This window comes from Littorina saxatilis, linkage group LG10 (assembly GCF_037325665.1).
Source record: "Littorina saxatilis isolate snail1 linkage group LG10, US_GU_Lsax_2.0, whole genome shotgun sequence".
NCBI lineage: Eukaryota > Metazoa > Mollusca > Gastropoda > Littorinimorpha > Littorinidae > Littorina > Littorina saxatilis.
Window position 1 is genome coordinate 19,843,117 of NC_090254.1, and position 24,195 is coordinate 19,867,311.

Below are 24,195 nucleotides of genomic sequence, written 5' to 3' on the forward strand. Positions count from 1 at the left end.
ATAGACAGTCATTCAATTTCAAGACAATCATCACAGCTTTGAACCGACCCTTTCGTTCAACCAGGCAGAAGCAACAACTATAGTAAAAGCTACAGCGCGATCAACGTTCGCCCATTTACGAACTCGCGATGAGATTTGTTTCCTCTGGTCACCAAGCCTACTGTTTACAAACGCATGCGCACTTATTGGGATTCCCCAAATTTCCTCGACCTTGACCTCAGAACTCTCGAAGCCACTACTTCGGCTTTCAATTTAGCTCTTGCATACCGAGTAGCTGGCAACTTTGCTTCCGAAGTTCCCACTTTCAATGTTAATTTGCAGGGTCTCTCACTTGACATCATTATACGACGATATCGCTTCTTAAGGGTCCTTACCCATCCAAAGAAAACTTCCAACGCATACTAGGACATTCCTGTTTTTAAGGCAGCTCATTGTGAAATGAGCTCAGACAGAATATCAAAGACGTAAAATGCGTTAATCGAGCAACTGTCGTAACTTGGCTACAATGAGACGGTCGGCTACCTTGCACCATAGACACGCACTGTGACATTCTTGTTTAATGTAGGTGAAATGCTTGAAACAGAGTGGCTCAAAAGCGACAGTTCGATCAGTTACTAACCGAAAAAAACGAGCTCGAGTCATTCGGCGAAGGTGGCGAGCTTTCAAACCATCACGACTGAATAACTCATAATTATTTACATCTTATCATCACAGATTTTTTACACGAGTAGCATGGTGCAGTGGTTACGGATTCAGAAATTCGATCCGGCGCTCTGGGTTCAAGTGCCGCTGGGAGCAAAAATGTTTTAATTTTTTTTTTTATTATTAATCTTTTTCTTCAAAGGCCTGAATTGCATTCAGGCTGCAACAACCGGTTTTTGTCTCTGTGTTCATTTTTTTTTTAAATTGCGTAAAGAAACTTCCTATGCTTTCACAAAAAAATCCAATCTTGACTTTTAACTGTACATTAATATAAAAAGCAAGAAAAAAGATCAATAAAGACGGATGCTCCCCGATAACAAAAAGAAAAAAAAGAAGAAAAAAAAGGGTTGAAGCTGCCTGCATGCAACTGAGATAAAAAAATTAAAAAAGGAGAAAAAAGTTCGACATAATCATTTATTTTTCTCCCTAACATTCAGGTCAACAAAGTCATTGTCATAGCTAGGCAGTCATTCGATTCCAAGACAATCATCACAGGTTTGAACCGACCTTAACCATTCAAAAAAATAACAGCAATAACGCTGTTAGTACTACAGCGCGCCCAACGTTCGCCCTTTTGAACTCGCGATGAGACTTGTTTCTTCTGGTCGCCAAGCTTACCGTTAACAAACGCATGTACTAGTTGGGATTCCCCCAATTTTCGCGACCTTGACCGAATACTCTCGAAGTCAGCACTACGGCGTTCATGCATAGGGAACAGTTAGAAAGTTAACTTGTGGAGTTTCTACTTTGAAAATAGGCCTCTACTTCGATTCCAGTGTTTCTGACTTCCAGTTCATGCATACGGGCCCTGCAGTGCGTCGTCGGTCCTGCTGAAGTTACATAATTACCTGAAATCAAAAACACACAGAAAGATTCACATAACAGCATTGGCCAACACGCACTCTCTTTTCATGCCTGGACCGGCGAAGAACTTGTACTTGAACTTATACTGCACGCACAGCAGCTACTACCTGAGCAACGATGATACTTCTACTTGTGTCAGTCTTGGTATGTTTTTTTCTCCCATCTCTTTTCATGAATTTGATATAGGCCTATGTATAGATCCAGATATGACCATTTCTAGTGTGTGTATTGACCAGCTCGCGTGTTTAACATTGAAGCATATTGAATGTGTACACACAATTGTTAAGCTTGCTTTGTGTAGTGTGTTTGCCGTTGTTGTTGTTGGTGGTGTTATTGTTCATGTTGTTGTTGGTGGTGGTGTTATTGTTCATGTTGTTGTTGGTGGTGTTATTGTTCATGTTGTTGTTGTTGGTGGTGTTATTGTTCATGTTGTTGTTGGTGGTGGTGTTATTGTTCATGTTGTTGTTGTTGTTGGTGTTATTGTTCATGTTGTTGTTGTTGTTGGTGGTGGTGTTATTGTTGATGTTGTTGTTGGTGTTGGTGGTGTTGGTGGTTGTGGTGGTGACGGTGTTTTTGTGATATTGTTTTTTCTTTTAGCGGTGATGGTTGGGTTATTGTTGTCATCGTCGATTTGTTGCTGTTGTCGTTGTTGATCGCGGCGGTGGTGGTTTTGTGATAGGTGTTGGTGGTTTTGTTATTTGTGGTAGTGAGGTTATTGGTGATGGTGTTGATAGCTTTGTTATTGATGTTGTTGTTGTCGTCGTCGTCGTTATTGTTGTTGTTTGTGTTGTTATTTTTGTTGATGTTGTTGTTGTTGTTCTTGGTGGTGGAGGTGGTGGTGTTGTCGTCGTCGTCGTCGTCATCATCGTCACTGTTGTTGTTGTTGTTGTTGTTGTCCGTGTTGCTAGTTGTGCCGGTGACGCTTTTATTGGTACTTTTATATACTATGGTTTCGCTTTGAATAAAAAAAACAAAAAACATTTCGAGTCTATTTTATTCAAGTGAATCCGTGCATTTTGTTTTTTTTTGGAATGTGTCCATGGCAGTGATTGTGTTGTTAAATTATGTCCGTCTATCGTTTTGTATCGCAAAACATAAACTAGACAGATGGTTCATAGTGATGTGAGAAAAATAATCAGTTAAATGTTGTGTTCTTTTCTTCAGCTCTGCTGTCACGCAGCTATTGCAGTAAACGGTGTGTATTAATTTATTAGTATATAAATAAATAAAATATTTCATCAAGTCGAAGTCATTCAGTCATTTATTCATCCAGTCAGTCACAGTCAGTCATTCGGTCAGTCATTCAGCATGTCAGTCAGTAAGTCAGTCAGTCAGTAATCTATCAATCAAGTTATTATTCAATGAATGAATCAATTAATGATATACTATACCGATACATGCACAACCATGCGGTGACCTTATTAGTAGCTTTTTTTTTCTTGTTTAACACTTTTGTAATTTCTTTACAGTGAATACAAAATGCCCAGAGAAATAGCAATATATCTAAGGAGTAGCTTTCTACTGCTGATTTAAGTCACCGAGACACCCTTCATTCTCTGACTTCTGTCAGTTCCTCGGGAGACATACCTCAGAAGTTTAACATGACAGCATTATTCGTCTTGTGACGTCTTCTCAAACTTTGCTTTGATTTCGACGTCAGGGTTGTCACTTTGAACACGATCACCGGACTATTTTCACCCTTTTGCTCAGGTTGGTCGTTCGTGTACACACACCCCGAGACGTGTCTGCCCGTGTCTACTGGTCTGATATACAAATAAACCAATATTATACACCTGTACAGAGATATCAGTCTGAAAAATGTCCAACACGATCACCGGACTATTTTCACCCCTTTACTCAGGTGGGTCGTTCATGTACACACACCCCGAGATGTGCCTTTCCATGTCCACTGGTCTCATCGGCAGTGTCCACACCGTCCAGACGTTCCGTAACGTGACCACTGTCACCAGGGGATCCATCAACTCCTTCGTCGCCAGTAACTACAAGGTCACTTGCTCTCAAGCTCTCTCTGTCTCTCTGTGTTTGTCTCTGACTCTGTCTGTCTGTGCTTCTGTCTGTGTCTGTGTCTCTGTCCCTGTCTCTGTCTCTGTCTCTTTGTCTTTGTCTGTCTGTGTCTGTCCCCCGGAACACCGTTTGGTATTCCTAGTATGTCCCCCGGGGGGGACAACAGACGGAGTGACCCAAAGGAGACCACCGGCGTAGGATCCCCAAGCCCCACGTGCTGAAGTTGGCCCCACAGACATAGAAATATTTCTATATCTGTGAGTTTGCCCCCACTCCGTTCTGAAAACGCATTCCATCCAAAAACGCCCCCTCCCACCCCCCACCCCTACCTTTCTTCACGTTTCCGACAGTTCATTCCTCCCTCTCTACGCTCCCTGTTCGAGTGACTGTGTGTGTGCGTGTGTGTGTGGTGTGTGTGTGTGTGTGTTTGTGTGTGTTTGTGTGTGTGTGTGTGTTTGTGTGTGTGTGTGTGTGTAGTGTGTAGTGTGTGCGTGTGTGTGTGTGTGGTGTGTGTGTATGTATGTGTGTGTGTGTGTGTGTGTATGTGTGTGTGTGTGTCAGTGTATGTGTGTGTATGTGAGTACGTGCGTTTCGTGCGTGCGTGTGTGTGTATGCGCGCGTGTGTGAGTTATCAGATAACCCGTTGACATAATTGCATACGATAGCTCCAAGATTATCTTCAATCGCACGCAAGTCACTCTTATTCGAGCAGAAAGTGTTAAATCATGTACTATCCTGCAGGTGAGAAAACCATGCAATACGTTTGTGAACTTGATGTTCCGGACTGCAGACGGGTCATGCAACAACCGGTTGACCAGGGGGCAGTCTTTACAGGCGCTTGACCGTTTGCTGCCAGCTGTATACAGTGATGGTCAGTGAAGGGTGGGAACCTAAACAATTAAGGGGGGATGGGGGCATATGCGGCTTGCTGGTGTTGTTGGTGGTGTATGTATGTATGTGTGTGTGTGTGTGTGTGTGTGTGTGTGTGTGTGTGTGTGTGTGTGTATGTGTGTATGTGTGTGCGTGCGCCGTGTGTTTGTGTGTGTGAGTGTGCGCGTGCGTGCGTGCGCTCGCGTGTATGTGTATGTATGTGTGTGTGTGTGTATGTATGTGTGTGTGTGTGTGTGTGTGTATGTATGTGTATGTGTGTATGTGTGTGGATGTGTGTGTATGTGTATGTATGTGTATGTGTGTGTGTGTGTGTGTGTGTGTGTGTGTGTGTGTGTGTGTGTGTGTGTGTGTGTGTGTGTATGTGTGTGTGTGTGTGTGTGTGTGTGTGTGTGTGTGTGTGTGTACGACAATTGGGGGACCGCATGGACGGGTTATTATTTCCCCTGCTTACCCATCAAGACAGACAGCTGAAGTGTCTTGGAAATGTCCGATGCGTATGCTTTCCACATGAAAAACCAAATGTCTCTCATATATTCTCAGGAATACAGTCACCACGTGTGTACAGTGTCCTTGGCAACGGCCGACCTCTGCCCAGCCCTCGTGTGGTTAGCAGGATGATCCACCCGGACACAGTCTCCTCCACTGACCTCACCATATTTGTCATGCAATGGGGACAGTTCATGGATCACGAGATGGTTTCCACGCCTCTACCCATTGGTCAGTCGCTATAGTGGAGAACATTTTATTTGTTTATTTGGCGTTGATTTAAAAAAACAAAGTGTGTTCAAATACTAACAAATGGCAACACAACAACATACTTGCAAAGAAACACAAGTAAACAAATTACATTGAGGGCTCACATATCTTACCTAACGTTTCATGGCGGAGTATGATTAAGAAAATGTGAATTCAAAACTTCTTAAAAACCAGTCTATCAATATATAATTTAAAATCTAGAAGACACATCATTATGGTGTCGTTGAATGGAATATATGCTTTTATGAGTGAGCGTCTTCGGTGCAAACAAACACACAGGAAAACAAAACCGAAAAAACAAAGCACAAATATAAATCTTCGAATATTACTTGTTCAGCTGTTTTATCCTCTAGACTTGTTGCTAAGTCTGTATCGCACTACTTTTTACACTGCACTCTTAGTCTGTACGATTGACGCCCAGATTGTCTGCGTTGGAAGCGAGGATTAAACGACATGTGCGTTCTCCTAGTTGGTGTCGTATCTCTTTAACTGCAAGTGTGTGTCCTTGTTGTCTTCCTTTTCAGAGGACACACGAGGCACAATCCAGTGCTGCGGCCCCAATGCTGGCCCTCCCACCGGGTCAGAAAGCAGGTGTGTATAGCGCAATTAAAAATAAAAAAAAGCTCACCTAAGCCTGAAAGTCAAAATAGGATTTACGGCTTTTTCACCCTACAAATGCCATAAGATATATTTATACTTACTGAAACCATACTCCATTTGCCTCTTATTCCCTCCCCTTGCATAGAGCTCAGACATTTTTAATTCACAAATCAAAAATCAATGAAAACTGGAGCCGGTTTCATGGACTCGCTGTGGTCACATTGACAGTCGGACCTCCGCTTCGTCGCCCGACTGTGGTTGTCCGAACTTTCTTTCTTTATTTATTTGGTGTTTAACGTCGTTTTCAACCACGAAGGTTATATCGCGACGGGGTTGTCCGAACGCGGAGATGGGGGAGGGCAGCACTTCTTCTTCTTCAGCGTTCCAGAATTTTCTGGTTACGTGTGAGCTCGTTTGCCCATTTAGGTTGCCCAAAATATACTCCGAGAGCATAGTCAGCTTCATTCCGCTTTCGTTGAGTAGGCATGCTGGGTATTTTCGTGTTTCCATAACCCATCGAACTCCGACATGGATTAGAGAATCTTGTCCGTGCGCACTTGGTCTTGTGCTTGCGTGTACACACGGAGGGGGTTAGGTCACGAGCAGGTCTGCACATAAGTTGACCTGGGAGATCGGAAAAATCTCCACTCTTAACCAACCAGGCGGCAGCGACCGGGATTCGAATTCACGACCTCCCGATTAGGAGGCCGACGTCTTACCACCACGCCACTGCGCCCGTCTAGGGCAGCACTATAATCGTGCAACTCCCCACGTAAAGAGTGAGGCACAGTCGGCAGAGTTAAATCTTTTTCATGAAACCCGCTCTCGTCGGACTAGTGCATTTTACTCGTTCAACTGATACTGACCGACTGTGTTGCTGGTCCATGAAACCGACCCCTGTACTCACTTCCAGGGTACAGTCCATCTCACGTAGACAATTTCGTAAGTTACCGTAGATCTGTCGAGGCTTTTTAAACGAAATGAGATCATCCTATATACTTCCGTTACACATACAGTGGATACTAAAACCCAACAGCTTGGCATGCAGTGTTCTGTGCAGCGTGGAAATAAATTCCGAATGTTGACGCATAAATTCCCCAGAAAACATTATACTATGCATAGAAAGCAACCAGTCCGTTAGTTAATCTGGAAGGATGCTCGCATTTCATTTAAAAGCCTTGGCTGGTAGCACATGACTCGATTGGTGCTGTTCACATGGCAGACTTGCAACCTACTTGTGACCAACTTTAGTCGTTTGAAAATCGCTCCCGAGTCGTTGAGGCCGAATCGGGGAAAAGTTTGCCATGTGAACATCCCCAGTGACTCGCGCCAGACTCGCAAACGACTAGCGCCAGACTCCAAAGCCCAGTTGAGTACTGCCCGACTCAGCCGTGACAAGCAAACGACTTGCGCCAGACTTTTCTTATCGCGCGAACTGATTGGTTAGCTCTATAGCCACTGAGTTAAATATATACATCTCTGTGGCTCTAGCCTTCCCTTCGCGACAATCACGAAAACTAAGTCTGGCTAGACTCACCGCTTAAAACTAGTTTGCGAGTTTGCGCTGTTCACATGGGCAGCGATTATGATTTGACCGGACAAGCCTGGCTGCTTCTCGTGAGAGCAAGATTTGTTTGATGAATTAGTTTTATAAAAAAAAAAAGGCCATTAGTTTCTTTTGAGGAATGAATTGACAACAAGCCCCACTGGGCACAGAGATCCCCCAGGCTGCTGATTGTTTGCACGTGTCCAAGTGGATGTCAAAGCCTGACCAGAACTGAGATGCATGGTTTGTCCAATTAATGACACGAGAAGTTTGTTTGTTTGTTTGCTTAACGCCCAGCCGACCACGAAGGGCCATATCAGGGCGGTGCTGCTTTGACATATAACGTGCGCCACACACAAGACACAAGTCGCAGCACAGGCTTCATGTCTCACCCAGTCACATTATTCTGACACCGGACCAACCAGTCCTAGCACTAACCCCATAATGCCAGACGCCAGGCGGAGCAGCCACTAGATTGCCAATTCTAAAGTCTTAAGGCCTGTCCAGACACTCCAGGCTGACCCTGTCCACATTTGACTTATGCTCAAAACGGTCCCGCGGGGCACGCCGCGGCGGGCTATGATCGCGAAGCGTTATCTGCAGAAGAATAGAGCGTGTTCTAATTTCTCTGACACAGAAATAGAACGACAGAAATTTGACCAATCAGAGAAAACCAGAGCGATGACGTCAACCGTCAAATCGAGTTGGATTGTGGGTAGACTCTAAGTACAACATGGCGGCTGCTTACCGATTCTCTTCGACACAGATCGGCGAACTTATTGATCTATACAGAAGCCAAGAATCCCTGTGGAATACATTTTCCAAGTTATACAAAAACAGGGACGCAAAGTTCGCGGCGTGGCAGTCGATGCAACTGAACCTTCCTGTCAGGTGACCTTGACCCTTCCGCTCCACTGATACCGCGTTGTGAAAAAAGTCGTCGATGTGTGGCCTCTCGGCAAAATCCCGCGCGACGCACAAAACGGCCTGCGGCGCATATACCGTAAAACGGCGTCCAAGTCTGGTCGGCCCTTTAGGGTTCGAACCCACGACCTCCTGATCATGGGGCGGACGCCTTACCACTAGGCCAACCTTGCCGGTCGACACGAGAAGTAGGACTTTGCCTTTAACAAGGTGTATTCCAATACCTCTTTTCTTTTACGACCTTGACTTTGGATTTGTTTCTCAAACATGTGAACTAGCTTCTGCTATTTGATGTTTCTTTTAAATAGTAGAGGGGAAATCGAAGTTGTAGCTTTTGTTTGATTTTATTGATCACAGCTATAAGGGGAATGTTTACAATAATGCGAAAAGCCTAAACCACACACACACACACACAAACGAAAAAGAAAGAGAAAAAAATTACTACTTTTCTGCCTGATGAACTTTGTCTCAATAATAAGGACAACAATCGGGTTTGAAGCAAAAGCTATAACATTCAATGTTCGGATCTTTTGGAAGGAATTTTCATCATGGCTTCTTCTTTGTTAATTACCGAATTCTCTTTCCACCTGGAGATTCGGACTTCACCATTTTCATCACTGGCGTTTTTTTAATTTATATTTATTTGTACTCTAATTGCAGCGAGTGTTTTCCAATATTATTTCCACCTGGAGATCCGGACTTTCGTGGAACATGCATGGAGTTTGTTCGGTCTCAACCAAAGAACGACAGTGCTGGAAACATGATTTGTAAGTTCACCTTGAAATGTGTTTGGGGTTAATCGTGAAGGTGTACAACTGACTTGGCGCGTATTCAAATAAGGTTGCGAATATGGTAATGCAGGATTTGCATTCATTGAAAGCGAATATGAGATTGCATTTATTCAAATAAGGGTATGGATATGGTAATTCATTTTTTGGGGGGTTCATTTGAAGCTAATTTGTGATTTTGAGAAATTGTGAATGTAGATATGCATCTTTAACCGGGTATCTAAATCTACTTTTATTAGCTTCATCTGAAATGAATTCAGTCTGGGTTTTGTCATACGCCTTGAAACCATGAATTATGAAAGGACTTCTCATTTTTGCATGACCTTGAAACTGAAAAATAATGCTTTGAAAAAAAGACCGAAGCAAAAGAATCGTGCTATGTTTTGACTCTGCGAAATGTAAAATGAAAAAAGAAAAGCTAAGAAAAATGTTATTTGAAACCGAGATTTTTATAGACTGATCAATCAACATGAAATACCAATGAAAACGCGATTCACCATACTATTTGACAGGATACACTCATAAACACAACATTATGTTATGTCAACTATCGCTTCGGCTGATATTATATTAACAGTGACTGCAATTGATGTAGCAAAGCATTCTCTCTCTCTCTCTCTCTCTCTCTCTCTCTCTCTCTCTCTCTCTCTCTCTCTCTCTCTCTCTCTCTCTCTCTCTCTCTCTCTCTCTCTCTCTCTCTCTCTCTCTCTTCACTTTATTTGTATAAAATATAATGAAATATCATGAAAGATAAGTGTTGAAGTTATCACGTGTTCGCTGTGTTTTGTTATCGGAATGTGTATTGATTATCATGTTTAGAACGTGTCCATAAGCAGTCTGCTTGTTGACCTTCTTGATGTTGTCATTGTTTGAAACGTGTATCAAAGAAAACGAATAAAACACGCTTAAACCAAACGCAACATTAAACGTTTTGACCTGGAGATGATTTTCTTGATTGATGTTGGATATTATTCTTAATCAATAACTTTTGATCACGTCTCAAATACATTGAGCCTGTTTTTATATGTTATACTCTTACTTTCTGCCTATGTCTTAATCCCTAGCGCAAGACAAATTCTTCTATGTGAAAATTGAAGCCAATAAAATTTGAGCTGAGTTGAGTTGAGTTCAATTAAGGCCGAAGTTGATTTTGCGAGGATTTCGCGAAGTCTTTTTAAATCGAAAATTCAATGCCAAAGCTTTGTGCATCGAGCTTCGTGGTGAAGACTTCGCGAAGTCTTTTTAAATCGAAAATTCAATGCCAAAGCTTTGTGCATCGAGCTTCGTGGTGAAGATTTCGCGCAGTCTTTTTAAATCGAAAATCCAATGCCAAAGCTTTGTGCATCGAGCTTCGTGGTGAAGACTTCGCGCAGTCTTTTTAAATCGAAAATTCAATGCCAAAGCTTTGTGCATCTAGCTTCGTGGTGAAGATTTCGCGAAGTCTTTTTAAATCGAAAATTCAATGCCAAAGCTTTGTGCATCTAGCTTCGTGGTGAAGATTTCGCGAAGTCTTTTTAAATCGAAAATTCAATGCCAAAGCTTTGTGCATCTAGCTTCGTGGTGAAGATTTCGCGAAGTCTTTTTAAATCGAAAATTCACTGCCAAAGCTTTGTGCATCGAGCATCGTGGTGAAGATTTCGCGAAGTCTTTTTAAATCGAAAATTCAATGCCAAAGCTTTGTGCATCGAGCTTCGTGGTGAAGATTTCGCGAAGTCTTTTTAAATCGAAAATTCAATGCCAAAGCTTTGTGCATCTAGCTTCGTGGTGAAGATTTCGCGAAGTCTTTTTAAATCGAAAATTCAATGCCAAAACTTTGTGCATCGAGCTTCGTGGTGAAGATTTCGCGAAGTCTTTTTAAATCGAAAATTCAATGCCAAAACTTTGTGCATCGAGCTTCGTGGTGAAGATTTCGCGAAGTCTTTTTAAATCGAAAATTCAATGCCAAAACTTTGTGCATCGAGCTTCGTGGTGAAGATTTCGCGAAGTCTTTTTAAATCGAAAATTCAATGCCAAAGCTTTGTGCATCTAGCTTCGTGGTGAAGATTTCGCGAAGTCTTTTTAAATCGAAAATTCAATGCCAAAGCTTTGTGCATCTAGCTTCGTGGTGAAGATTTCGCGAAGTCTTTTTAAATCGAAAATTCAATGCCAAAGCTTTGTGCATCGAGCTTCGTGGTGAAGATTTCGCGAAGTCTTTTTAAATCGAAAATTCAATGCCAAAGCTTTGTGCATCGAGCTTCGTGGTGAAGATTTCGCGAAGTCTTTTTAAATCGAAAATTCAATGCCAAAGCTTTGTGCATCTAGCTTCGTGGTGAAGATTTCGCGAAGTCTTTTTAAATCGAAAATTCAATGCCAAAGCTTTGTGCATCTAGCTTCGTGGTGAAGATTTCGCGAAGTCTTTTTAAATCGAAAATTCAATGCCAAAGCTTTGTGCATCGAGCTTCCTGGTGAAGATTTCGCGAAGTCTTTTTAAATCGAAAATTCACTGCCAAAGCTTGTGCATCGAGCTTCGTGGTGAAGATTTCGCGAAGTCTTTTTAAATCGAAAATTCAATGCCAAAGCTTTGTGCATCGAGCTTCGTGGTGAAGATTTCGCGAAGTCTTTTTAAATCGAAAATTCACTGCCAAAGCTTTGTGCATCGAGCTTCGTGGTGAAGATTTCGCGAAGTCTTTTTAAATCGAAAATTCACTGCCAAAGCTTTGTGCATCGAGCTTCGTGGTGAAGATTTCGCGAAGTCTTTTTAAATCGAAAATTCAATGCCAAAGCTTTGTGCATCGAGCTTCGTGGTGAAGATTTCGCGAAGTCTTTTTAAATCGAAAATTCAATGCCAAAGCTTTGTGCATCGAGCTTCGTGGTGAAGACTTCGCGAAGATGACTTCGCCCAATTAGGGCTCTGGCTTAACAAAGCGACGACCCCTGTTGCAGTTCCCCGTGAAAACGAGAACCTGATCACCTCTTTCATTGACGCTTCCACGGTGTACGGAAGCACTCAAGAGAGACAGGATGAGCTGAGAGATCCCGTCAGAAGTAGGTACAGCAATCTTTCAAATGGAAAAGTAGACGTGAAAAAGTAAAGAAAAGAATATAGAAAGACAATGGTAGGAAGGACGTAAAATAAGGACAGAAAAGAAACAAAGGATGGATCTAAAAATAAAACCCTCACATAATATAGAGAAAAATAGACGAAAACAAAATGGAGGGGCGGGAATGGGAGAGAGAGAGAGAGAGAGAGAGAGAGAGAGAGAGAGGAGCTAGAAGAGCGAGAAGAGAGAGAAAGAGAGACAGACAGACAGACAGACAGACAGACAGAGACAGAGAGAAAGACACAGAGAGAGGGAGAGAGAGAGAGGGAGAGAGAGAGAGGGAGAAATTCCACATGCACAAATGGATATATAGACGTGGCCTTCCTTACCATAGCACATATCAAACTCTTTAAAGGCAAACGTTCCTCCCCGATATAAATTATTTATGTATATGCTGACTGTGTTTGTTGACAGGCTACTTGCTGAGAACAACACCAGACAACTTCCCTCCCGACAACGGCATCGACGACTGCATTAAACGGGACGCCAACGACATCTGCTTCTTAGCAGGTAAGGGTTAAACACACAGTCCTTAGCATTGTAACTATTAACTCTATTGTGCAGTTGTTTCCCTTTATTCACAAGTGTGGTACCTATGCGCTTTTGTGGTTCCATATCTTCAGTAGTCATGCGCAGTGATATACTTCCTAGTAGAAGGCTTCTCTGTGGTTCCGGAATACTTCGCCTTTCAACCCTCTACCATCCCTCATCTTTCCTCCCCCAGACCCATCCCGTCCCTGCTTATACTCATTCCCTCTACAGTTTAAACTCTGTTTCTCCTTCCCTCGAAACAACACATAATCAACTCGGGTTTGGAGGCGGGGTCAGTTGCGCTCAATGCATTCACCAGAGCTTCATCTGAGAGCTGCGCTGGAAGATTTTTCTTTTTCTAAGTTTTCTTTTTCATTTTTACATGTAGTCAAGTTTTCACTAAATGTTTTAACATAGAGGGGGAATCGAGACGAGGGTCGTGGTGTATGTGTGTGTGTGTGTGTGTGTGTGTGTGTGTGTGTGTGTGTGTGTGTGTGTGTGTGTGTGTGTGTGTGTGTAAGGCGAAATTACAACATTTAGTCAAACTGTCGAACTAACAGAATGAAACTGAACTCACTGCATTTTTACAGCAAGAGCGTATACTCGTAGCATCGTCAGTCCACCGCTCGATGTAAAGGCAGTGAAATTGACAAGAAGAGCGGGGAAGTAGTTGCGCTGAGAAGGATAGCACGCTTTTCTTTATCTCTATTCTTTTTAACTTTCCGAGATTGTTATTAATCCAAACATATCATATCTATATGTGTTTGGAATCAGGAACGAACAAGAAATAAGATGAAATTGTGTTTAAATCGATTTCGGAAATTTTATTTTAATCATAATTTTTTTTTTAATTTTGAGGGCTTGTTTTTAATCCGAATATAACATATTTATATGTTTTGGAATCAGAAAATGATAAAGAATAAGATGAACGTAATTTTGGATCGTTTTAAAAACAATTGTTTTTTTTTTAATTTTCAGATTTTTAATGACCAAAGTCATTAATTAAATTTTAAGCCACCAAGCTGAAATGCAATACCGAAGTCCGACCTTCGTCGAAGATTGCTTGGCCAAATTTTCAATCAATTTGATGAAAAATGAGATCGTGACAGTGCCGCCTCAACTTTTACAAAAAGCCGGATATGAAGTCATCAAAGACATTTATCGAAAAAAAGAAAAAATGTCCGGGGATATCATTCCCAGGAACTTTCATGTCAAATTTCATAAAGATCGGTCCAGTAGTTTGGTCTGAATCGCTATACACACACACACACACACACACACACCAGGGGCGGATCAGTTGCTTTGTAAGGGGAGGGGCACTTTGAATCGAAAGTGAATGTGATGGGCGCGAAGCGCCCGAATTTTGCTAGGGGGGTCCGGGGACATGCCCCCCCGGAAAAAAAATTTGCCCAAAGAAGCAAAATGGTGCCATCTGGTGCCATTTGAACTTAGAAATGGTCATAGAATCAGCATAGAAAAATCCTTTTTTTTCTTCTTCTTTTTTTCTTCTTCTTTTTTTCGGGGGGGGGGGGGGCACGTGCCCCCTGTGTCCCCCCCCCCCCCCCTCGTCCGCCCCTGCAGACAGTACGCGACTTGTTTTCTTTTCTTTCAAAGTCAACATTCTGCACCAGGAACTCGCCGGGGCAGTTTGTGAAGATACAACACATAAAACTGTGTTTTTGACCAATCATGCAACATTCTCTTAATTGTTGTTTTCTCGTTTTTACATTTAGTCAAGTTTTGACTAAATGTTTTAACGTAGAGGGGGGAATCGAGACGAGGGTCGTGGTGTATGTGTGTGTGTATGTGTGTGTGTGTGTGTGTGTGTGTGTGTGTGTGTGTGTGTGTGTGTGTGTGTGTCTGTCTGTCTGTGTGTGTGTGTGTAGAGCGATTCAGACTAAACTACTGGACCGATCTTTATGAAATTTGACATGAGAGTTCCTGGGTATGAAATCCCCATACGTTTTTTTCATTTTTTCAATAAATGTCTTTGATGACGTCTTATCCGGCTTTTCGTGAAAGTTGAGGCGGCACTGTCACGCCCTCATTTTTCAACCAAATTGGTTGACATTTTTGTCAAGTAATCTTCGACAAAGCCCGGACTTCGGTATTGCATTTCAGCTTGGTGGCTTAAAAATTAATTGATGACTTTGGTCATTAAAAAACTGAAAATTGTAAAAAAAATGTTTTTATAAAACGATCCAAATTTACATTCATCTTATGCTCCATCATTTGCTGATTCCAAAAACATATAAATATGTTATATTTGGATTAAAAACAAGCTCTGAAAATTAAATATATAAAAATTAATATGAAAATTAAATTTTCGAAATCAATTTAAAAACACTTTCATCTTATTCCTTGTCGGTTCCTGATTCCAAAAACATATAGATATGATATGTTTGGATTAAAAACACGCTCAGAAAGTTAAAACGAAGAGAGGTACAGAAAAGCGTGCTATCCTTCTCAGCGCAAGTACTACCCCGCTCTTCTTGTCAATTTCACTGCCTTTGCCGTGAGCGGTGGACTGACGATGCTACGAGTACAATACAATACAATACAATACAATAACATTGTGTTCAGTTTCATTCTGTGAGTTCGACAGCTACTTGACTAAATGTTGTATTTTCGCCTTACGCGACTTGTTACATTTAGTCAAGTTTTGACTAAATGTTTTAACATAGAGGGGGGAATCGAGACGAGGGTCGTGGTGTGTGTGTGTGTGTGTGTGTGTGTGAGTGTGAGTGTGTGTGTGTGTAGAGCGATTCAGAGAAAACTACTGGACCGATCTTCATGAAACTTGACATGAGAGATCCTGAGTATAGTATCTCCAGACATATTTTTTTCATTTTTTTGATAAATGTCTTTGATGACGTCATATCCGGCTTTTCGTGAAAGTTGAGGCGGCACTGTCACGCTCTCATTTTTCAACCAAATTGGTTGAAAGTTTGGTCAAGTAATCTTCAACAAAGCCCGAACTTTGGTATTGCATTTCAGCTTGGAGGCTTAAAAATTAATTTATGAGTTTGCTCATTAAAGTTGTCATTAAAATCGAATTTTCGCAAACAGATTTAAAATTGATTGCATCGTATTCTTCATCACATTCTGAATCTAAAAACATATACATATGTTATATTTACTCTTAAAATGTGATCACAATTAACGAAAATAGATTAATTAGTCTTACGATTAAAATCTAAGAAGTCGATCCAAAAATGATTTCATCTTATTCTTTATCATTTCCTGATTCCAAAAACATATAGATATGATAGGTTGTATTCAAAACAAGCTCAGAAAGTTAACAAGAATACAGAAAAGCGCGCTTTCCTGCTTAGCACAATACGCTACCGCGCTAATCTGGCGTGTCAATATCACTACGTTTTGCACGTGGGAGGTGAGCGATTTCCTTCACGCGGGGATTGACGAAGCTGTACTGTCTTGGTGAAAAAATACAGTGCGTTCAGTTTCATCCCGTGAGTTCGACAGCTTGACTAAATGTAGTAATTTCGCCTTACGCGACTTGTTAACTTTTCAGGAGATGACCGCGTGAACGAACTACCCAGTCTGACTCTGATGCACATCATCTTCGTCCGCTACCACAACCTCCTGGCCAAAGATCTCAAACACTACAGACCTGACGCGACTGACGAGCTCATCTTCCAGCAAGCACGTGCAATCGTGGGTGCTGTCATGCAGAACATTCTCTACGCGGAGTGGCTCCCCATCGTGCTGGGGCCCAGCGTCCGGTCCCGCTACGGCCTGGATTTGAAGCCCAACTCGCGCACCCGCCACATTCCTGACATGGACCCCAGCATTTTTTCTGCTTTCTCCGCTGCTGTCTTCAGGTTGGTTGACGGAACCAGACAATAACGTCCACCCAAGGAACCGACTAAAAGTGGTCTTTATAGGCAGGTGGTCGCTATATAAAGGCGAATTTTACAGAGAAAAGGCCCTTTTGGGTGGTCTGTTTGGATAGGTGCTCACTCTCAAGAGGTGGTCGCTAGGGCAGGTTCGAATGTATGTAGTTGTACCTGTTATTTGAGGCCCCTTTTATGTACGGACACCTCTTATGAAAAGACACCTTGTGGAATCTCGTTGTCTATTATCTTGACCAAAATATACCTGTCCTGAGGGAGGAGGAGTAGGGGGGGGGGTGAGGGGGTCGTATGTTAGGGCCTGCATGGTGATACTTAATTCTTGAAAGATGGGTATCATTGAATTCTCGGAAGTTATCGTGTGTTTTTTTTAGGGCTGCGGCATAATGACTTACTCTTGGAATTAGTGAAACTTGTTCGGATCCTCTGATCCCACGTACACACCTCGGGAGATCTGTGGTGTTTGATATGATGAGTGTAATGAGAAGAAAGCTGTCTTCAACTGATCTCTTGATTGAAATACTCGGTTGCTGACCAAAACCATGACTCGCCGACCAACTTCTTCTTCTTCAGCGTTCGACGATGAATGATGTAGACACAACCATATTTGTCGGTGATGCGTAGACACTCGGTTCTCACCTCACCCTGAAGGTCAGTGTCTTCCGTCTTCAGTAGGCCTTCGTGGGTGTGATTTTGGACTTTTCCTTGTCCTAGACAAGTTTCCTCACACGGTTATCGGCCCTCATCTGGCCGGGTTTGACTTCCGAGTGTCCTTCTCCTAGGAAAGCTGCCTATCAGGGCTGACGAGTCTTTCCAACCCGGCGCTTGTGAAAGCAGCAAAACATGGGGCATCTTCATCCGCTAAAACAGCCGTTGGGAGCTCCTCATCCGCCTGTTTTACCGTTGGGATGTGAGACTAAGGGTCCTCTTCCGCCTTCACAGCCGTTGGGAATACACTCTCCTCGTCCGCCTGGTCAGCCGTTGGGACGTAGAGTCTTTGTAGGTAACCCATACCTGGGGGTTTGGTTCATGGGCGCCAGGGCGTGTCCACGCACCGGCGGGCCTGCATGCCGCATGTTCAGGGCCAAACCTCCTCCGCGCCCTTGCAATTCTGCCTGGGGACATAAGGTCCCCAGTTACCACCCAACACCTCGTGGAGGGTTGCTTTAAAGCTTGCATAGGACTTGTTGTGGAGAGGCTTACTGGCAGGGAGAGACTTACGCAAGGCTGCTCTCTTTTTCGCCGGTGCTGCAAGCAGCTTGGCTAGCCGGCGGTGAAGGCTGAAAGCGGGATGTGACAAGCACATGCATGTACGCCAACACGCTGCGGGCGCATCACACAACCATTCGTTGGGCGCCGACCAACTAACTGAGAGAAGTGTGTTTACTGACTGATTACCTCCCATTTTAAAGGTCAACCACATTGCTCGGTCAAAAAAATTCTGCTGAGAGAACATTACTAAATAGTACCAGATGCAAAATATTGGCAAGCAAAGTCCTTTGGTTTAATAGATATCGATCAATGAAAGTGGGTTTTCATACCTGCAATTAAGGGTAAGGGAAGTAAGAATCTAAAACGCAGCCATAGCTGATCTCCCCTCGCAGTGACGTCAGCAGCTGTATTGGCAATGGCAGACCATGAAGAAAACAGTGAAACAAGCAGCGTTTCTTCACTGGAACTATCGTGCTACAGTAGTGATTTTGAGGTTTTGAATGAACACGATCTTCAACCATACCAGTTTGAACCTGAGCTGTCCGATGCTGAGGTTGAGGAAACACCCGACAGAGACGATTTTAGCGAGTCTCTCGATCGTTTGATGTCCACCAACTGGTAAGAAACTACCACTGATTCAGTGATTGTGAGACTCTTCCTCGTATATATTCCTATTATAGAATCGATTCTGGTAGAGCTTGTTTTGCAGTCAGTAATTTGTAAAGTTTGTGCGATGTCTTCTTTTACCCTTGATGCAATTCATGCATGCCAGAAAGTGATGCGCATTCCTGATTATAATTTTAGTCAAAACATCATCCTACTGAGTAGTCAGTATGCCCACTCAATCATTGCTAGTAGCAGTCCCCAAAACTAAAACTAGCCAAATCAGTACACGTATGGATATACCAATGTTCCAATGGAATAACAATTTATTATGGTTTTGTCTAGACATAAATTAATGGTCACTACCATTGGTTGTGAATTTGTCCATTTCAGTTGTTTTACTGCCTTAGTAGATCAATTTTTTTGTGTGAGTTTGTAGACTGCAGAGAATTTGAACTAAACTTGTATCAAATTTTGTGTGTGCAGGTGTCAGTGCGCAAACTGTGCAGGCATGGGCTCAATCCGAGAATGCCGCTGTTGTCAAGAAATTCCAGAAATGGAATCACTGACAGTAAGCACAGGGGTGGGCTGCATCACTGACCACCCTGGCTTCAGATCAGTGTGCTTGGACCACTATGTCTTGGAGACATGCTATCACTGGTACAACCAGCAGTATGGGAGGGCTATACAGGATGCTAATGAGTAAGTTATTTTTTTTTTAGAATTGTAATCATGATACTATAAATAGGTTTATGTCATAGATGTGCAAAAACAAATAACAATAAAATAAAAAAATGAAAATTAATTGTCAGATATTCATTTTTATTTCAAGACAATTCATGTATTCGCATGTGCTAATTCTGAGCAAAGCAATATGGGGAATGTTTTCAAGTATCCTGGTTGTACACTTTGTGTACTGTGGACTGGGTGGCCGAGTGGTAACGCACTTGCGCTCGGAAGCGAGAGGTTGCGAGTTCGACCCTGGGTCAGGGCGTTAGCAATTTTCTCCCCCCTTTCCTAACCTAGGTGGTGGGTGCTAGTCTTTCGGATGAGACGAAACACCGAGGTCCCTTCGTGTACACTACATTGGGGTGTGCACGTTAAAGATCCCACCATTGACAAAAGGGTCTTGTGTGTGGCGCACGTTATATGTCTTTCGGATGAGATGAAAAACCGAGGTCCCTTTGTGTACACTACATTGGGGTGTGCACGTTAAAGATCCCACGATTGACAAAAGGGTCTTTCCTGGCAAAATTGTATAGGCATAGATAAAAATGTCCACCAAAATACCCGTGTGACTTGGAATAATAGGCCGTGAAAAGTAGGATTTGCGCCGAAATGGCTGCGATCTGCTGGCCGATGTGAATGCGTGATGTATTGTGTAAAAAAAATTCCATCTCACACGGCATAAATAAATCCCTGCGCCTTGAATATGTGCGCGATATAAATTGCATAAAAATTTTTTTTTAAATCCCTGCGCTTAGAACTGTACCCACGGAATACGCGCGATATAAGCCTCATATTGATTGATTGATTGATACTGTCATTAATACTGTATGCTTGTTTTTCTTTCCAGGCGGTATCGGTATGTAGCTTACCGCATGCTTGTGCGGTGGGTCTGGAAATGGCTGGGGAGAGACATCAGGGTCACCTTACCAGCTTGTGCGGTTGCAAGAATTAGAGAACAGTTTCCTAGTGCAGATGGGCAGTACGTGGGTTATAGGGACCCAGAGTAATATTACATTATATGACAGCATCAGCCCATTTTTGCATCCTTATGTGTTCCAATTTTATTGATAATACATTGTCATTGTGATTAAATATTATTATTACATTGACGAGAAAATAAATATTATTATTACATTGACGAGAAAACTATTTTGATGTGTGTTTGTAGTTGGTTCAGCTTGTGCCACACATTGATTGTTTATTTATTTATATTTAGAATACAGAAGTGCAACAGTAAAATCATGTAGTTTGTAACATGCATAGTGTAGTTGGTATATTTTTGTGTGCAAGGAGCATGGGGGTGGGTGGGGAGTGTTCACAGCTTTTTATGATTTTCATATGTGTATACGAATTTAACTAATAAAAACAAGTTAATACTGCCATTGTCACATACACCTTTGTTTTTGTGTCACCATGAGATAGCGAAAGCGGTCAGATATATTTCACATGTGGATTGTGTGGTGGTGTCTCACCTCACTCATAACTCAAAGTCATTGAAACAAGTAGTTATAAGTTATCACTTGCAGAGTCAGGTCTGCTCTTTTTTAAACGGTTTTGTCAACATAACAACAAATTCTACGGTACACAACTTACTTTTCCAATAAACTCAACAACTTACTCTTTTCTCCAAGTTAAATTTACTTTCCATCCTGTCTCAAGTAAACAATAACCAACACATAAACATTCACAGGCACATTCACCCATCCTCTCAGATAACGAAAAGCACAATCATTAGTCCACAAAGCTATGTGTAGCGAACAGTTGATTTACCACTGAAAGTCAGTTCTTGTAAAGACTTGCTCAAAGTACACACACATTAAAGGCAGAGTAAGCCTCCCGTAAACCATCACAGATACGGTCAGGCTTTTACACACAGTACAAACACCATTTCATTTAAACACTCACCAATTGAGAACATCCTAGGTGCCCTCCGTAAAGAGCGAACAATTTTCAAAGAATTTATTTTTGCGTGGTTTATCTTACCCCTGAGCCATCGTGAACCCGTGTGATCCAGTTTTCCCTTTTCACAATGCAGTCGTCATAGTTAGTCATTTGAATGCGACTCGACGTGAGCTTATCTACAATAGCACGGTTTTTTTATGCACGAAACAACGGCTGTGGTTCACAAGAACTCTAGCGATGGCTTTTGACTGTTGAGAGGAACGGCGATTTGCACTGATAAACCGGCCGTCGTCTGCTACGACCCTTGCGTGACCCTGCTTCCGGGCTTTTCTTTTTTTAAACTTTCACAATTTCGAATTGTTCTGATCTTGTCTTGATGAAAAACGAATTCTTTTATGATTAAAGAATGTTTGTGTAACAAGCTGTCAATTTATTATTTAGATTTTAAAAGTTAGGTCTAGCGCAAAAACGAGGCGCCGTTGTTGTTAACGGAACAAGTCTACGAAAATAAATTCTTTGAAAATGTCTCACGCTCGACAGAAAGCAGCCAGGATGTTCCCGTTCGGTGAGCGTTCAAATGGAAGTATGCTTGTACTGTATTTAGACGCTCGGGGAGCTCTGTGATGGTTTACGGGAGGCTTACTGTGCCTTTAAGCATTCAAGTATTGATCATAGTATGTCACAAATTTGACATTTTTTCGAGCACACACACACTTGGCCAAATAATGCACACCTGAATGTATTTATTTAAAACGAAAATACTAAAAAGAATGAGTGATTTACCAACAAAATAAATAAATTTAAAAAATATAATAATAATGCGACAAATAGAACACAAACACAGCTCGGTAGCGGGACGGGTCAAGCTGACACTGACCGTACCAGTGGGCACTGCCAGCCGTGTTGTTTACAAACCCAAACACAGGGCGATAGCTGGACGGGTCAAGCTGACACTGACCGATATTTATGTGAAAACACGCACCGCGCTTCATCTGTGTGTTTCGCGTGTGACATCCCCGATGGATGGTTGGGACTGAACCAGGCTTTAGAGTCCTTATTGTTTTAATTCCGAAACTTCTCACCAATGCCTCACGTGGAGGGTAGCAGTCACCTTCGAAATGTTCATGGCAAATCGCAGACGACGAAGTCGGTGTCCCATACTAAGATACTTTGGGCCAAAGTTTACTCTTTTCTCTTGCACGAAACGTACCCACCTATCACGGACTGGGTTTTTTTTTCCGGGAAGCGGTGCAAGGTGTAGCCATCGGCTTGTTTATTTGTGCATCGCCCAACCGCACAATATAGGCCATTGGAAGTTTTTCTTCGTTTTGGTTCAGAACTAACACTATCCGAGATATGCGCCGCCATTGTTGACTACATACGCTGACGTCACGAGGCAAATGATCACGTGGGCACGATTTTTACAAATGCAAAAGGTTATCCGAAGTAGATTTTATTCAATATAAAAAAAAGGAAGCATTTTTCGGAAAAGAGATTTTCGGCATGCGACTTCACTTAGTATGTAGATATTTTGTGCAAAGTTTCATTTTTCAATGTGGATGACCTCAGTTTAACCCGTGCACCTCGAGTCTTACTTTCTTACTTACCTCCCTTCAATTATGCGAGCTTGACTTTTGCTAGCAGTGACTTACTGACCGACTTAAATAACTTCCACTTACTCACACCCTAACTCACTCTCTCACTCACTCATTTACTCACCCATCCACCTACTCACCTACCCACTCATCCACCCACTCACCACTCACACACTCACTCTCATACCCACTCGCGTGCTCACTCACTGACTCACCTGCTCATTGAGTACATGCGCACTTCCCAGAAAACAAGACTAAATACTCAAGACTCAACATTTTACTGTCCTTATAAAAACAAGGAAAATTGCCATGTAGTGTCAGGCGATCACAGACATAAATTACATCACATTTACTCAGAATTAAGGATCGCTTTCACTCAATGGAACTTAATTCAAACATGCAGTGTTCAAATGAGAACACTATGCTACAGGCATTTTTTTTAAATGTGTTCAATTCTGTTTAGAGTGTACCCTTTACAATTTCAGATTTGGCCACACCCTAATTCCCCGCACCTTGCCTTTGTCTCCCACCCGTCGGGTGCTGCTGAGGGAAATCTTTTTCAAGCCCTTCGAGGCCAGAGAAAATCTCGACACACTCGTTCAGGGGCTTGTAGAGGCAGCTGATAGTGAAGACCACACGCAGGAGCCTGACCGATTCATTGTGAAAGAAGTATGTAAAACAAAATGCTGTTAGATATTTATTGTACGATTATTGTGATATTGTGCTGTGTCTGTAGATGTAATGAGGGATTAAGACTGGGTTTGTTTGGTTGTTTGCTTAACGCCCAGCCGACCACAAAGGGCCATATCAGGGCGGTGCTGCTTTGACGTATAACGTGCGCCACACACAAGACAGAAGTCGCAGCACAGGCTTCATGTCTCACCCAGTCACATTATTCTGACACCGGACCAACCAGTCCTAGCACTAACCCCATAATGCCAGACGCCAGGCGGAGCAGCCACTAGATTGCCAATTTTAAAGTCTTAGGTATGACCCGGCCGCGAACCCACGACCTCCCGATCACGGGGCGGACGCCTAACCACCAGGCCAACCGTGCCGGTTTTAAGACTGGGTGGCCGAGTGGTAACGCACTTGCGCTCGGAAGCGAGAGGTTGCGAGTTCGACCCTGGGTCAGGGCGTTAGCAATGTTCTGCCCCCTTTCCTAACCTAGGTGGTGGGTTCAAGTGCTAGTCTTTCGGATGAGACGAAAAACCGAGGTCCCTTCGTGTACACTACATTGGGGTGTGCACGTTAAAGATCCCACGATTGACAAAAGGGTCTTTCCTGGCAAAATTGTATGGGCATAGATAAGAAATGTCCACCAAAATACCCGTGTGACTTTGAATAATAGGCCGTGAAAATTAGGATATGCGCCGAAATGGCTGCGATCTGCTGGTCGATGTGAATCCGTGATGTATTGTGTAAAAAAAAATCCATCTCACACGGCATAAATAGATCCCTGCGCCTTGAGTCCGAGTCTGGAGATACGCGCGCGATTCTTCATAGTAATAATTAAAAGAGCAGAGAGAGAGAGAAAGGGAGAAAAAGAAAGAATGTTGTTAAATGCTACTG

The 24,195-nt window shown here is 42.6% G+C and overlaps 2 protein-coding genes across 2 annotated transcripts in view; both read left to right on the forward strand.

Moving 5' to 3' along the window:
- Positions 1 to 1,579: 1,579 nt before the first annotated feature.
- Positions 1,580 to 24,195, forward strand: part of LOC138978370 (peroxidase-like protein) — a gene marked incomplete in the record, with an annotated part of 58,636 nt that continues 36,020 nt past the window's right edge. Inside the window, 11 exon segments of the mRNA XM_070351090.1 lie at positions 1,580 to 1,710; positions 2,731 to 2,761; positions 3,428 to 3,573; positions 4,333 to 4,462; positions 5,023 to 5,199; positions 5,763 to 5,829; positions 8,969 to 9,075; positions 12,019 to 12,120; positions 12,591 to 12,686; positions 16,243 to 16,552; positions 23,109 to 23,292. Coding sequence (XP_070207191.1) covers positions 1,684 to 1,710; positions 2,731 to 2,761; positions 3,428 to 3,573; positions 4,333 to 4,462; positions 5,023 to 5,199; positions 5,763 to 5,829; positions 8,969 to 9,075; positions 12,019 to 12,120; positions 12,591 to 12,686; positions 16,243 to 16,552; positions 23,109 to 23,292 — 1,377 coding nt within the window.
- LOC138978367 (P2X purinoceptor 7-like) lies at positions 17,996 to 20,376 on the forward strand. The gene is made up of 3 exons (XM_070351088.1): positions 17,996 to 18,412; positions 18,884 to 19,099; positions 19,974 to 20,376. The coding sequence occupies exons 1-3, from the start codon at positions 18,210 to 18,212 to the stop codon at positions 20,131 to 20,133; spliced, it is 579 nt and encodes a 192-aa protein (XP_070207189.1). The 5' UTR covers positions 17,996 to 18,209; the 3' UTR covers positions 20,134 to 20,376.